Source organism: Oncorhynchus kisutch, unplaced genomic scaffold (genome assembly GCF_002021735.2).
Source record: "Oncorhynchus kisutch isolate 150728-3 unplaced genomic scaffold, Okis_V2 Okis03b-Okis08b_hom, whole genome shotgun sequence".
In the NCBI taxonomy this organism is placed as follows: Eukaryota; Metazoa; Chordata; class Actinopteri; order Salmoniformes; family Salmonidae; genus Oncorhynchus; species Oncorhynchus kisutch.
The window spans coordinates 275643-292229 of NW_022261980.1; the positions used below are offsets into that span (position 1 = coordinate 275643).

The 16587-nt window shown below is 45.3% G+C and overlaps 1 protein-coding gene across 1 annotated transcript in view; it reads left to right on the top strand.

Moving 5' to 3' along the window:
• The window catches only part of LOC109883633 (semaphorin-6D), a 41040-nt gene extending 25442 nt beyond the window's left edge, over positions 1-15598 (top strand). The window contains 9 exon segments of the mRNA XM_031812546.1: positions 683-838; positions 1032-1205; positions 1934-2074; positions 2348-2425; positions 3644-3702; positions 4230-4286; positions 4901-5131; positions 8153-8397; positions 11408-15598. Coding sequence (XP_031668406.1) covers positions 683-838; positions 1032-1205; positions 1934-2074; positions 2348-2425; positions 3644-3702; positions 4230-4286; positions 4901-5131; positions 8153-8397; positions 11408-12613 — 2347 coding nt within the window. The 3' untranslated portion in view covers positions 12614-15598.
• Positions 15599-16587: the final 989 nt, after the last annotated feature.

Here is a 16587-nt window from a genome sequence, read left to right on the forward strand (position 1 = left end):
GTGTATGTCAGTCTCTAACCCTGACCCAAGCCCAGTATGTCTCAGTAAGTGTAAGTCAGTCTCTAACCCTGACCCAAGCCCAGTATGTCTCAGTAAGTGTATGTCAGTCTCTAACCCTGACCCAAGCCCAGTATGTCACAGTAAGTGTATGTCAGTCTGCACAACAACAGGTACATGACCCACCCTTGAGTTTATGATGCAGGGCAGGACTGTATTGCCACTATAACCTTGAGTTTTGGTCTCATTGAGATAAACCATCTTTAACAAGAGAGACATGGTCTATGACCACACACACACACGTACACACACACACACGTACACACACACAGCTGATGGTTATTAGCAGTAAATAATTAATCTGAATATTTAGACGCGTTGCATATTTAACCTGTATTCACATACACACGTAGCTCAGCTCTCTGGCCCCAGAGCTCCACAGAGCTGCTCATTATGGTGGTAAAAAATGAACATTCTAATCCTCTGTTATGACTTCATGTTTACGGTGATACAGCAGCACGTCTCTTTGTTGTCCTGACAGGCATCTGCTCCTCTCTCATACCCTAACCACTCTCCTCAGTTCAATTCAATAGACAACATTATTAGTCCCTACAGGGTGATGGTAGCTGGGCTCATGTGTGACCTGTGTTGACCTTTGACCCCTCTCTGACCCCTATGACTCCAGGCCAGGCTGCTGTGCGGGTCACGGCCAGGCTGAGTCCTATAAGACCTCTATAGAATTCCCTGATGAGACCCTCCTCTTCATCAAGTCTCACCCCCTCATGGACTCCTCCGTGCCTAACATAGGAGATGAGCCCTGGTTCACCAAGACACGCGTCAGGTAAGCACACACAGACAAGCACACACACGCACACATCGCAAGAGTTGTTTGTGGGATCTAAATTCCCGGGTAACAATCAACAAAAAACTAAATCAAAAGCTAATTTGTGGATCGCACGGATGGCCTTTAAATACTGGCTTGATAATTCCTACTGAAGTCTGACTGTCCTCCTGTCTTGTCCTTGTCTCTCTAGGTACAGGCTGACAGCCCTGGCGGTGGACAACGCGGCTGGTCCACATGGTAACTACACGGTGCTGTTCATTGGTTCAGAGGCGGGCGTGGTGCTGAAGGTTCTAGCCAAGACTTCCCCTCTGTCCCTAAACGACAGCATCCTATTGGAGGAGATTGACCTGTTCAACAGAGCCAAGTACGGAACACTCACTACACGTCTCTCACTGTCTCTCTCTCTTACTCTCTTTGCATCTCTCTCTTAGTCTCTGTCTCACTGTCTTTCTCTTTTTTGGTCTCATCTCTCACTCTCACTCTGTGTTCTTCTCTTTCACGCTGTGTGTCTCTCACCGTCTGTCTCTCCTCTCTCTTCCTCTCAGTCTCTCTCGCTCTCCTCTTTCTTCCTTTCAGTATCTCTCTCCTGTCTTTCCCTGTCTCTCTCTTTCCTCTTTCACTTTCTCTTTCCTCTGTCTTCCTCTGTCTCTCTCTCTTTCCTCGGTCTTCCTCTGCCTCTCCCTCTCTCTCTCTCTCTCTCTTTCTTTCTTTCTTTCTTTCTTTCTTTCTTTCTTTCTTTCTTTCTTTCTTTCCTCTGTCTTCCTCTGCCTCTCTCTCTCCTCTCTCTCTCTCCTCTCTCTCTCTCTCTCTCTCTCTCTCTCTCTCTCTCTCTCTCTCCTCTGTCTTCCTCTCAGTCTCTCGTTCTCTCTTGTCAGTAAGGGTATCAGGGCTAAACAGTGCCACTGTGATTACATCTGGAGAGTGAAACCGTAGACAGGCCTTTCTGATAAACAACCGATCAAGTAACCTGTAATCTGATTTCTGATTCTCCTCTGTCTCTCCCTCCACCACCCACCCTCCCTTTCTCTCCCCTACTCCCTCTTCCTCTCCCAACTCATCTCTTCCCTCTCTTTTCTTCTCTCTGTCTCCCAGGTGTCTGTCTAACAGTGAGGATGACAGGCATATTTTGTCGCTCCATGTTGACAGAGACACACACAGTGTGTATGTAGCTTTCTCTAGCTGTGTGGTTCGCATGCCTCTCAGCCGCTGTGAGCGACACACTAACTGCCACAAGTGAGTCAGACACAGACACATACAGACACACACACACACATTCAGAAACATGCACACACTCCACTCCAAGGTTACTTTCTGCTGTACCTGGTCACAGGTTTGTGTGTTTATTGATGTTTTTTCTCTATCTACATGTCATAAACACGGAGTACCTGTAGCACACTGGTTAATATACAGCCAGACAGAGGTTAACTGGTGCTGCCTATTTAACCCTGTATGGTGAACTGTATATTTGCAGATATATGTTAACCCTGTGTTGTGTTTCTCCCCTAGGTCTTGTATAGCGTCCAGGGACCCCTACTGTGGCTGGATGCCTCATGGAGCCTGTGAGAGGATCCTGCCTGGAGTTCTGTGAGTACCAAGTATTACAATACTAAATAGTATGAATACTCAGGGCCCTAAAGTGTGATCAATTTGATCTCATATGCAACAAAATATTTTGCTGTGCGACCTGGAGTTTTTAATTTGGGAGCACCAGTGCAACCCCCCAAGAAATCCCCCCCCCCAAAATCCCCCCCCAAAATGTTATTTATTTGTAATAATAATGTTTGTAATGATAAGGCTTCGTTGTAACGCTGTTTCCCGAGCGCAGATTCGTTAGCACCATGATTGCACCATTAATCCAGTGGAGACTGCTTGTTTTTAGCCCAAACATTTCAAAAGATCTGACTCATATTACTGGAGCAACATTTATCTCTTCCGGTCACGGATTGGTGGGACACATTTTACATTCATAACATGTCACAGGCCTTTCTAAAACTATTGGTGGAACACATTTTACATTCATAACATGTCACAGGCCTTTCTAAAACTATTGGTGGAACACATTTGTTTTACACCTTGTTCAGTCATGTTTGTTAGCTCATTAGCTAGCTAGTAAACAACCTGGTAACTTTACCAGTATATCCAAACATTTGGAGGCACAGAAAGAAAGGAAAGGGAATAGCTTCTTCAGGAGATCAAGGATCAATTAATGAATGGCACAAGCATTTCGCTACACCCGCAATAACATCTGCTAAATATGCGTACGTGACCAATAAAATTGTATTTGATTTGAATGAGTGATGTCCTGCATGACATCATCATAAATGCTCTTAAAGAGACAGCGAACAATTTTCGATGTAATGCATCTCAATAGGAAAATAGTGCTTTTACATAATGTAGAAACCATATATTCCCCAAAATTACTTTTTCATTTCAATGACAGGTATCTGTATCAACATTTTAGGTTTTTATAATAAACACATGTATTTACAGGGTTCCATATGAGTTTTTAGGGCACAACATGGGCTGTAGAGCAGCTAGACTTCATATAGGCTACATCTCAATCCATTTCAAAAATCAGATTTTCTGGTTCTCCTAACCTTTTTAAAGGTGGGAGGACCAGTGCTACCAATGAAAAATTTAAATTTAGAGCCCTGTGTGTATTAAATATTACAATACTACCACAGTACTAAGCTGGGGTACATATTACAGAGTTCAGGAAAAACTGAAATAAAGGAAGGAAATGTTGGTTAGAGAGGTTTGGTTCTCTGCTCTAATCTCCTCCCCTCTGCCTCTCTCTTGCAGGTCTGGTTATGAGCAGGATGTAGAGTTTGGGAACACGGTTCAGCTGGGAGACTGCCATGGTGAGCCCCTCCCATTCATACCAACCCATCTCTTTCTCACTCTCTCTTGCTATCACACACCATCAGTCTGCACAACCAACCAGTAACACACTACCAGTAACACCAGTAACCACACCATACCAACACACCAATCAGTAACCCTCCCTACATGGTTCTATGTTCAGTATTAACATACACATCTACTGTAGATCCACATACGGTACACAGCCAGGCCACCTGTCTACTTGGAGGGAAGAAACATAGACGTGCTCTACCAGTAGCAGTACTAAGACAGTGTTGCTATAGGAGACACACCAGGCCGAACCATAGAACTAGAACAGGGGATAGAGGCCATGCATAGCTGTCTCTCCTCAGGTCTAGAGACAGACAAGACTTGGAGCAATAGGCCTACTCAGACAACCTGTCCTTTAGCTTTTTATCATTTGATTCAAAAGAACTACACTCTTAGTTATCGGGGCCTTTTTTTGTTTTGGGACTTTACTTTTGGGTTCCTTTATACTGATTTCTTGTTCCTTTAATTGTTTTAGTGTTTTTGGCCACTACATCAGCGACAGATTACAAATCATTTGGTGACCCGACCTCTGGTTAGTTGGATCTTTTATTCCGCTGGTTTCTTTCTTTCCTTGAACTCCGAACCCCTCTCTCCTTCCATCCTTCCTTCAACGCTGCTCACTCTTCATCTTATTTAACAAACCTCCTCTTCTTCAACACCTTTTTATCTTCTTCATCATCTCAACAAACATCATCGCCGGGTCTCGTCAGAAATCTCCATCTCCACATGGACTCATTTCCTCACTTCATCTTCCTCACGCACTTCCTCTTTACTTCCTGCATGCTCACTCGGCGCCACCTCCCTCCTCTGACGTTATCACTGCTATGAAATCATCGCTGCTGTGTACCAAAGACCTTCCTCAGACAACTCTCACCCTTTTCCCCTTTCAAACTGTATCCTGTCTCAACAAAATGAATCTTACAACTGTATTTCTATGACTGGTAATGATAAATAAAATAGCTCTTGAATCAGAAAATGTATTATTTTTTCAAACAGCATTATCAAAAACATGAAACCTATTATGTTACGTAAACTAACCCACATGTCCGTACACATACCAATCCATGCCTACTAACCAGGATGTAAGCTAACAGCCTGCTGGCCTCATGTCTACACACCGTGTTAACAGTTTGTTTGTCACCACAGACATGGAGTTGTCATCTACGTCATTCACAGACCAGCCCAGTGGGCCCATACACCCCCCAGTACCCCCAGTACTCACCCCCACCCTGAGCCCCCATCCTGGGCTTGGTCCTGGGGAAGGGCCTGGGTTGGGGCCTGGGGCTGGTTTTCCAGACCTGTATGGCTCAGGGTTTGTGCAGCAGGATGACCCGGCCACCTCCCATTCACTAGAGTCACTCCCAGGGGGCCTAGAGGGTAAGGCCTAGCAGGGAGAGAGAGAACTGCTGCCACCACACTGTATGGAGCCCTGACGGTCCCATAGCTGCTACAGCAGACACACACACACACACAGTACCAGTCAAAAGTCCAGACACACCTACTCATTCAAGGGTTTTTCTTTATTTTGACTATTTTCTACATTGTAGAATAATAGTGAAGACAACACAACTATGAAATACCACATGGCATCATGTAGTAACCAAAACAGTGTTAAACAAATCAAAATACATGTTATATTTGAGCTTCTTCGAAGTAGCCTTTGCCTTGATGGCAGCTTTGCACACTCTTGGCATTCTCTAGACCAGCTTCATGAGGAACTTGTTGGTTGCTTTTCCATCACTCTGCAGTCCAACTCATCCCAAACCATCTCAATTGGGTTGAGGTCAGGTGATTATGGAGGCCAGGTCATCTGATGCAGCACTCCATCACTCCCCTTTGTCAAATAGACTTACACAACTTGGAGGTGTGTTTTTGGGTCATTGATCTGTTGAAAAACAAATGATAGTCCCAATAAGCGCAAACCAGATGGGATGGCATATGCTGTGGTGGCCTTAAATAAGTAAATCACAGACCGTGTCACCAGCAAAGCCCCATCACACACACCCACGGTGGGAACCACACACGCGGAGATCATCCGTTCACCTACTCTGTGCCTCACAAAGACACGGCGGTTGGAACCAAAATTCTAAAATTTAGACTCATCAGACCAAAGGACAGATTTCCACCGGTCTAATGTCCATTGCTCGTGTTTCTTAGTCCAAGCAAGTCTCTTATTATTATTGGTGTCCATTAGTAGTGGTTTCTTTGCAGCAATTTGACCCTGAAGGCCTGATTCACACAGTCCCCTCTTGATGTTGTTGTGTCTGTTATTTGAACTCTGTGAAGCATTTATTTGAGCTGCAATTTCTGAGGCTGATAACTCTAATGAACTTATCATCTGCAGCAGAGTAACTCTGGGTCTTCCTGTTCTGTGGCGGTCCTCATGAGAGCCAGTTTCATCATAACGCTTGATGGTTTTTGCGACTGCATTTGAAGAAACTTGTTGAAATGTTCTGTATTGACTGACCTTCATGTCTTAAAGTAATGATGGACTGTCATTTCTCTTTGCTTATTTGAGCTGTTCTTGCCATAATATGGACTTGGTCTTTTACCAAATAGGGCTATCTTCTGTATAGCAACCCTACCTTGTCACAACACAATTGATTGGCTCAAATGCATTGAGGAAAGAACTTCCACAAATGAACGTTTAACAAGGCACACCTGTTAATTGAAATGCATTGCAGGTGACTACCTCATAAAGCTGGTTGAGAGAATGCCAAGGGTGTGCAAAGCTGTCATTAAGGCAAAGGGTGGCTACTTTGAAGAATCTCAAATATAACATATATTTTGATTTGTTAAATACTTGTTTGGTTACTACATGATTCCATGTGTTTCATATCTTCACTATTATTCTACAAGAAAAACCTTGAATGAGTAGGTGTGTCCATTTTTGACTGGTACTGTACACACACACACACACACACACACGCACACACACACACACGCACACACACGCACGCACACACACACACACACACACACACACACACACACACACACACACACACACACACCACATGCACGCACACACACACCACACGCACACACACACACACTCTCAGGGGCAGGTATTTGGGATTACCATCAACTGATGTATCAGATTATATTTTTCAGATTTTGTTATGATTTATATTTCATCCAACTTCATGTATTTTGATTCATTCATTGATTTGTAATGATTCTAATGATTTTCTACATGGTGAAAATGTATTTTCTCCCTTTTTTAAACAATTCTTTCAAATCTTATCTTCAAACCTTCTGCACTTCTATATTCTTTCTTCAGACTCTTTATTTTGCCCTCGTTTCTCTCTCTGCCAGTAGACCCTATAACCCTGGCTGTTACAGTTGAAGGGTTAATCCTGTTCCCGGGTGTAAAGGGTTAACCCTGGGAGTTAGGTTTGTTAACCCTAGGAGTGTTAGAGCACGTCCCAGGCCTGTCCATTAACCCCTCTGGCTCCAGGACCTCTCTCTGTTAACCCTGGGAGTGTTAGAGCACGTCCCAGGCCTGTCCATTAACCTCTCCGGCTCCAGGACCTCTCTCTGTTAACCCTGGGAGTGTTAGAGCACGTCCCAGGCCTGTCCATTAACCCCTCTGGCTCCAGGACCTCTCTCTGTTAACCCTGGGAGTGTTAGAGCACGTCCCAGGCCTGTCCATTAACCTCTCCGGCTCCAGGACCTCTCTCTGTTAACCCTGGGAGTGTTAGAGCACGTCCCAGGCCTGTCCATTAACCTCTCCGGCTCCAGGACCTCTCTCTGTTAACCCTGGGAGTGTTAGAGCACGTCCCAGGCCTGTCCATTAACCTCTCCGGCTCCAGGACCTCTCTCTGTCTCTGTCCTGCTCTGTGAATGTTTAACTCGTCCATGTCTGTGGTTACTAACCAAGCTGCAGTCTAGAAACAGAACAGCCTCACCATGTAGAGGACAAACTACAATCCTCTTCCCTTTGACAACGCTGGGGAGTCAATGGTTCATTGTCTTTCTGATTTTGTGAGAACAAGTCTTTCTCTGTCCTGGTTAGGAATGCACTAACCCTATTTCTATCTGGACAAATGTTTGACACTTGGTAGGGAAAAAGCAACACTTCAATTCTTCCTCTTCAAACTAACATAATACTACTTCTTCTAGATTGGCTTACATCACCGGAGTGGTTGTGGGATCCTAACCATTTTCACCATGTATTTACAATTAAGAATGACGAGAGTGGAAGCCAATCTGAATGGTTTTGGCAATGATAAAATCCCTGTTGGATAGCGGACAGAATACCTTTAAGGGGAAAAGCAGAGAAACCCTGCATGACTGAGTGTCCACAAACTCACCTGATATAGAGGTGTAAAACTGGGATTGGCTGTGATTGTGTGTGTCGGGGTGTTCGTTAACCAATGGGGTGTGTGACTTCAGGTGTGTGGGAGATCCAGGCGGGAGAAGCCAATCAGATGGTCCACATGAATATCCTGATCAGCTGTGTGTTGGCTGCCTTCCTCCTGGGGGCGCTAGTGGCCGGCCTGGTGGTGTTCTGCTACAGAGACTCTTTCCTCCGCCACAAGCCCCGGCACGCCCACAAAGATGCAGAGTCAGCCCCCTCCTGCAGCGACTCCACCGGATCCTTCGCTAAGCTCAACGGGCTCTTCGACAGTCCTGTCAAGGTAACCTGGAGCCCTGAATACAGAGTGCAATTTATGAGTCAACACATTATTCAGTCACCGAATGTTACAGACTGACATTGTCGTTGTATCTTATGTAGATAGATAGAACCAGAGTGCGAATTATACCGTGACATTCAGGGTGCGGCGTCCACAGTTTATTTTGAGGGGGGGGGGCTAATAATAATAATAAAGAAGTAATTTAACGGTAAAAATGTATTACCTTTAAATGTGGCATGAACACAACCAGTCATGATGCTGTCGTCAAACAAATCACTTCCAAATGTAGGCTACCTGTGCATGTTCGTCCAGTCCAAAATAATCCAAACAGTGCAATGCATGTACTCTGATGACTGGAAATAGACATCTGCATGTACTCTGATCACTGGACGTAGATCTGTTTACAAGACACCAAAAAGTGTGCCTACTGACATTCGGCGAATACCATTGATTAGGCCAAATTAATTGATGCTTCTTGCTGACAAATTTAAATGTTTTGTTCCTTGAAAAGTCGGGACAACTGAAATGGGTCTGAAACTGTCCTGGGGAAAATGGGTGGTTACCCTAACACACATGGTCAATTTACTAGACTAGGCTACAATGTGTAGGCCTATAGAGTACCACAGTATGAGTCATAATACCCTCCAATCGTTTTTCCACCATACATTTTTCCCATAGAGGATTTTAGAAACACTTGAAATAAGGGCTGTGTTTCGTGTAGGTTTACTTTGGCGTGACGTTTTAATAACCGTGTAAATCTCTAGGACAAGGTGATTTTATCAATATAGTCGCCTGTGTTTATCCCCTAAAAATTAAACGCTAATGTGGCTATCATAAAGAACTACAAATACCATGATGATCTGGACAAGCCTGCCGAATAGAGGCAAAGGTAAGAATCTCTGGATTAACTATCTGTTAGCTAAATGTAGCAATTCTGTAAACTGTCTTGTGCAAGTTTTAACTTGACACAATACCTGTTAGCAAAGGTGTCAGCTAGAGACGACGTGCAGAAGCTTGCAGGGATTTGTAGTCTTGCATGATGTCTACGTTGATGCTAATTAGCATTTTCAAACTGAAAAGTAAATAGAGCTGACTATATTGATAAAAGTCACCTTGTCCGAGAGAGATTTACATGGTTATTAAAACGTCACACCTGGGTAAGCCTCCACGAAACACAGCCCTTATTTTAAGTGTTTCTAAAATTTCCTATGAGAAAAATGAATGGAGGAAAAATGAATGGAACCATTTCCATGTTTGACCGCTAGGTTTTATGGATATTGACACCTCCACTGTGGGGTAGCCAGTGATGTAGTAGTAAATAAATGGTGGGTAAACTCTGATTGCCGGTTGCGGTGAAAAAAGTTACGCTCCCTATACTTTCAATGCATTTTTCAGAAAAGGAGGGTCAACTGCATTTTGTTGCCTATACCCTCCACTAGGCCTACACTGCCAGTAGCCTACACTCTCAACTGAAGCAATTTTACACACATGAACATAAACAGAACAGGTAGCCTACATTCAATATAATACACAAGTTGAATTCTTAGATTCTTCACAGATCGTGTGACATAAACCACAACCTTTCTTTCCCTACATTTATGACATTAATGATAGTGTAATATGTAATTATTAAGAATTTAATTGATTGAATTTTAACATTGAACTTAAACCCTGTACTATTCCTGGATCTTGGAGATCTCGGAAAAAGCACTAAGTGTAACCATGCCTATGTAAAATGGCATTATCCAAAATAATGTAGGCCTATGCCATTGCCAAATCGAAGTCTTCTGGAGAGTCTACTATAGGCGTACTGTCATTAATGTTGGATGGAATGGTTGCGCATTGCTATTTAGCTGTAGGCTGGTTGTCTAGTGATATTGGAGATAATCATCAGCTGATCCAGGCAAGAAAACTGATATTGATTGAAAATAATAAATGGTCTACTTCTGGTCTTGGACGGCCCAGAGAACAGCGATACCCGCGCCCGCCTGAGAAACAAAGTAAATGGTCTACTTGTGGTCTTGGACGGCCCAGAGAACAGCGATACCCGCGCCCGCCTGAGAAACAAATCAATGAGCGCTCTAAACAGCTGACTGACAAAAGCAAACCATTATGAATGAACGGATAAATCTAATGCATTGGAATTAAAGGCTATTTTTATCAAGGGGACTTGGCAAACAAATGGCGAAAGTGAGCAAGTGCAAAGAAAAATCCGTGTTTAAAGGAGCTCAGCTGAGGCTGAAATTCAGCACTAGTGAGTGGACAGTGCTGTGGACAGGGAGACGGTAGAAATAGCCACATAGAAATAAATGGTTTAAACCATGACAGAAAGGTGGGGGTGTTCGATTAATTTGTCAACTTTTATTTTCATATTTACCACTGCTTTTAAACAAAGTTGGTCATGTTAAACAAATCAAAGTTAAACAAAGTTGGCTCCCCTGTAATTCACATTTACAGTGCCTTCGGAAACTCCAAGTGGGCTGTCATGTGCCTTTTACTGAGCAGTGGCTTCCATCTGGCAACTCTACCATAAAGGCCTGATTGGTGGAGTGCTACAGAGATGGTTGTCCTTCTGGAAGGTTCACCCATCTCCACAGAGGAACTCTAGAGCTCTGTCAGAGTGACCATTGGGTTCTTGGTTACCTCCTTGACCAAGGCCCTTCTCCCCCGATTGCTCAGTTTGGCCAGTAGGCCAGCTTTAGGAAGAGTCTCGGTGGTTCCAAACTTCTTCCATTTAAGAATGATGGAGGCCTCTGTGTTCTTGGGAACTGTCAATGCTGCAGAAATTTTTGGGGGTATTGTGTGTAGATTGCTGAGGATTTATTTTTATTTAATCCATTTTATAATAAGGCTGTAATGTAACAAAATGTTGAAAAAGTCAAGGGGGCCGAATACTTTCGCAAGGCACTGTATGTGTGTGTGTGTGTGTGTGTGTGTGTGTGTGTGTACAGTATGTGTTGGCTGGAGGAACCAAATGAACAAAGCCCTCTCTTCTGTCCTGTCTTGTCTCCAGGAGTACCAGCCAAGTCTGGACTGTCCCAAGCTGTACACCAACTTACTGAGCAGTGGTAAGGACCTGACGCCTAACGGAGACACCCAGACCATGATCCTCCGGGACGGCTGTCAGCCCCCCGAGCTGGCCGCCCTGCCCACCCCCGAGTCTACCCCTGTGCTGCAGCAGAAAGGCCTGCAGCCAATCAGGAACCAATGGGAGCGAGCCAATCACCACGGGAAGATCAACGGATCCAGGAAGAACTCCAACTCTACCTCCTCCTCCATTGCCAAGAGTCCCCAGTTCCACCCCAGTTCCCCCCCTCCTCACCCCCAGCCCCACCCCCACCCTGCGCTGGGACACTCCCACATCCCCAGCGCCGTCGTTCTTCCCAACGCTACGCACGAATACCGCAGTGGTTACCATGGAAACCCGACCGACGACGTCACACCGCCGCGCACCCTGGACAGGAAGCCAGAGAACATGGAACACCTGCAGGCCACGCCCCCTCATTCTAAAGGAAGCAGGAAGGAGCAGAAGAGGTCACTGGATGCCAGGAACACACTGAACGACCTGCTGAAGCACCTGAACGATGCTAACACGGCTAACGCTAGCTCCAATGCTATCCTCCAAGAGGGGGCCGGCTCAGCGCCCCGACCCATCAGACAACACCTGATGCTGGAGCCTCTAGGGGACATCACTGAGGTTCCCCCCAAGGTCCCCAGCCGAGAGGCCTCTCTTTACTCCCCCTCCTCCTCCTCCTCCCTGCCCAGGCACAGCCCCACCAAGAGGGTTGATGTCCCACTGCCCTCCACACCTAGCTCCCCCACAGGCAGCCTGGGCATGGGAGGAAGCATGAGTGGCACCCTGGAGAGGAGGTACGGCTCTCATCACAGGATCTCTTCTCACAGACACTCCCTCACCGCCACCTCTCCCAACGGGGTCAGTATGGGGGTGTCGTTGTCCCACCAACACAGTATGAACAGAGGGGGGTACATGCCCCCCACCCCTCCCTCCAGACTGGACTCCCAGAGGGGGCTTCACTCCCCCCATCAACACCCCCACCCCCCCTCCCTGTCCCGCCAGAGCAGCTACAGTGGGCACGGCTCGCTCCCCCGCCAGGGGCTTAAACGAACCCCGTCCCTAAAGCCTGACGTCCCCCCTAAACCCAACGCCTTCACCCCACAGACTCCTCAGATGAGGGTGGTCAACAAGTACAGCTACTAGGACACCATAGACACTATGGAGTGTACTACCAAGTGTACTAACTGGGACGGGGCAGGGGCACTACTGAGTGTGCTCTAGAGCCAGACTGGTTGTGAGAAGGCTTAGGGAGAGAGTAGGACCATGTGTGTTTCGGGGTGTGTTCCCCATGGAATGATTCATTCCTTCACTCTAAAAAGAGAAAATCACACCAGATGTGACGTGGAGGTCTGTGTCTTGTCTTGTGGCTCCATGTTTCTCTCCATCTCACAACACACTGGTCAGTCTCCTCTAACCCTGACCCCTAGCCCTGACTCACTAACCCCAGCCCAGGCCCAGGACATAAGGCAGGGTGGGGGTAGATGGGGGTAGGGGTCCTGTAGGGGACTAGCGTGGCCCCCAGTGTGTAGCCTGGCCCTATGATCCCGACTGTGGACGGTACGAGGTCTAACTCCGAGAACTACTTGAAGAATGGGTCTGATGTCTCACTGTCACTAAGCACTGTCTGTTTGTGTCACAAATGGCACCCTATTCCCCTTTGTTGTCAACTACTTCTGACCACGGCACATAGGCCTGGTTGTACCTAGTGCACTATATAGGGAATACGGGTGCCATTTGGGGGACACCCTCTGTCTTCCCATGAATGTGAACTGGACTGAACTGAACAAGGAGGAGGAATACAATAGAACTGTTTGTATCTTATCTGTCTGACTGATGGGGGAGAGCAGCGAGGAGACACACTAAACATAGTGTCCCTTTGGTGTCCCTTTAGAAGTGTTTAACTCAACTATAAAGACTGAGGAGGAAGGAAGGCAACAGAGAGAACACCACTGTGTGTCAGCTGGAGGGTAAAACCCAATGTACAGCAAACACACACACACACACACTTTGCTTGGGGAGGGGAAAGGCCTGGCTGCCTACGTACCCTAACAGGGACCCTCTGTAACTCACTGGGATATCTACTAAACACGTTTGCTGCTATTGGTTTATGATGAGTAATGTATGTTGAGTGTATTTAGTCCTCTTATGAGTCTGTACCCTACAGCTGCCGTTGTCTCCTGAAGTGTGTGTGTGTGTGTGTGTGTGTGTGTGTGTGTGTGTGTGTGTGTGTGTGTGTGTGTGTGTGTGTGTGTGTGTGTGCGTGCGTGCAGACCATGCAATTCACTGCACTGTTAGAACAGGCTCCAGTGACATCAGAGTCCTCTATCAACACATACCACTCTTCTCCTGTCTCACACAGACACACAGATACAAACGGGCGATGCAGAGACTTTTCCTCCAGTCTTTCAATGTAGCAGAGTGGTATTTAGAAACATTTCATCCAACCCACTTCAACAGGCTGGTGTTGTTTTATTCAGAAATGAAAGACGTAAACATTTTATGCAACACCAATGGGTTTAGTTCTGTCAGGTTGAAATGGCGTCCTGTAACATGTCTGTCTGTCTCACTTGCCAACTGCATGTCCATCACTAGTGTTCGTCTCTGTGCTCCGTTGGGAGTTCACACACTGCTCTCTGTGTGGTAGTTGCCCCAAGGTACAGAGGCAGGATCAGCGTACCATCTCTCAAACCTAATCTTAACCATTTCCAGGGTAACTGATCTTAGATCTTCGGTTCTCTGGTTGCCATTTTGGTTCCAGAGGCAGTGTTGTGTTTGCAGTTTCCCAGTGAGTGACAAGTGTACAATCACACCAACATCTACCAATGTGTCCTACCGAGTCATGCTGGTAATGACAAGATACTGTACATATTATAAATATATGAGTATACATATTTTTAGGCCAGTTAACCCCAATCTGTGCATCGTGTGCCTTAATTCAACGAATGATCGATATACAGAAATATTGAGGGAAAAAAGTGATTTGGTCCTGAATGTCATTATTGTTACACTATAACCTAAGCAACTCTGATTATTTGAATTCAGAGTGAAATTTGTGTTCTGCATTTCAATTTGTATTTATCTACCAAACTGCAGTTATTTTGATTCTAGAACTAAGAGTCGGTTTAGTCACCAACATTCCATTACAGAATGCAGGCTGAAGCAAAGCATGCTGGGATTACAGTATCCGTATATGACCTCATGAAGAAGAAGGCTGCTGATAGACCAAGCTGAGGTTCCATGCAGTGAATGTACTATTATGGCATGGGGATGTAGACTGACTCTTGTCTTTTCTCTAAACGCTTTGCTTCAAAACACTCAGCTCAACATGGCACTATACAGCCAATATACAGTAACCAGTCAATACAGTACTCAATAAACCATCCAACCCAGTATTAAGGTAAACACTCCGGGTAATTATTATAGATCAAAGATGTGTATCTAATGGCTTAATAAACTGTTCCATTAGAGTGAGCAGTGGTCATGTGACCGGGACATGTATAACAACAGGATGTGGGTCAGATCTCACATTGACAATGAGGTTCATGATTTGGGTACATTTACTTTATTTGGGGAATTAATTTGTCTGCCTGTTTGGAACCCGAAGCCACATTTTGTTTCAAAAAGATGATGGTATTAATTAAAGTCTGTTGTCTATCAGTCGTCCTCTGCTAACCAGCGTTTGGGCTCAGACACACACACCACACACACACCACACACACACACACACCACACACACCCACACACACACCACACACACACACACACACACACACACACACACCCCTGTTCCATTCATCCAGACAGGCTGTGCTCAGCTGTCTTGTGCATTGCCATATTGACCTGGGTCTTTGTGTTGCAGTGTCAGTCTAAAGCCTTCCTACCCTCCTGTCTATCTATGCTCTGTGTGTGCAGATGAACCAGCCTCGTTGACATTACCTTTCTAATAGTGTTCTGATTGGACAGTAAGCCCTCCTGATGTTTGTTCAGAGTGTTTGTAGATATGTTGTAAAGTTGGAACTGTGAATGTGTACAAAATGATCGTCTTTTGTTTCAGGACTTCTTGTTGAATTTTTTTTAACACGGCATGTATAGTTGAAATAAAATATTACTGCACAGAATTCTGATTCTGAGAGAGACCCTTGTTTTTCCTGATTCTCAGAAGACAGCGGATTAGACCAGTGACTCTCTAATCCAGTTAGTGAGTACAAGATGCAGCGATCACTGAACTCACTAGAGGAGTCAGACATCAACATACTGTTCATGTTCAACTGTATTGATTTAGCAAAGCTTTTGTTTAATTAAGAGTTTCATGAGTGAAATCTTAACTGGGACACTAATGCCTATATTTCTACTAGTGTTCCTTCTTCAACATATCGCACAGCAGAAGAACAGGCTATTTGCCTCCATGCACCCCTGCTATCACAAACCACTAACATCAAGCACTATTTACACCTCTGCCAAACAATGTCCTGTCTTCCTCTGGCACTGAGTGAGCTACATATCTACAGTTATACATGTAAGACAGCATTGTTTCAGAAATAGAAATTCAAAATGTGGATGAAGATTTGTTAAGATTTGGTGTTGCAGGCCAGGCTGTTTCTGCTTAGGGTTGCCAATAAGTCATTGTTGCCTTGCCAGTAGTGTTGTTGTCTTGCCAACAACAATGTTGATTTCCAAAGCAAAGTAGTGCTGTTGCATGCCTAGGCTTTAGCTTAGTGGGCTTACATGGTCTTGAGGTTTGCAGATGTCCTTGGTTCAATTCCTTTTTATCATAGCAGTGCAGGATTGGTGATTAACATCTGAGAGGAGATCTGTTGCAGAGCAGAGGGTATTTGTGTGTGTGTGGTCATGTGGGAAAGTTTCCAGAGTGGTTTGTTGCCGTGGAGATGAACATCAGGTCCCTTCCTGCACTGGGCTTAAGATCTGAGCTTCAGCACTGTGCCAGGCCCTTGAACACACACTAACACACCGTACACATGCACACTAACCCAGTACGGTCACAGTGATTAGATGAGATATAGAAGAGCGGACCAGGCCTGGGTGGGGGTATGAGGAGGCTACTCTTAACCTGCTTGATCTGTTGAATGAGCAATAATAATGCTGAAGAATGACATCCT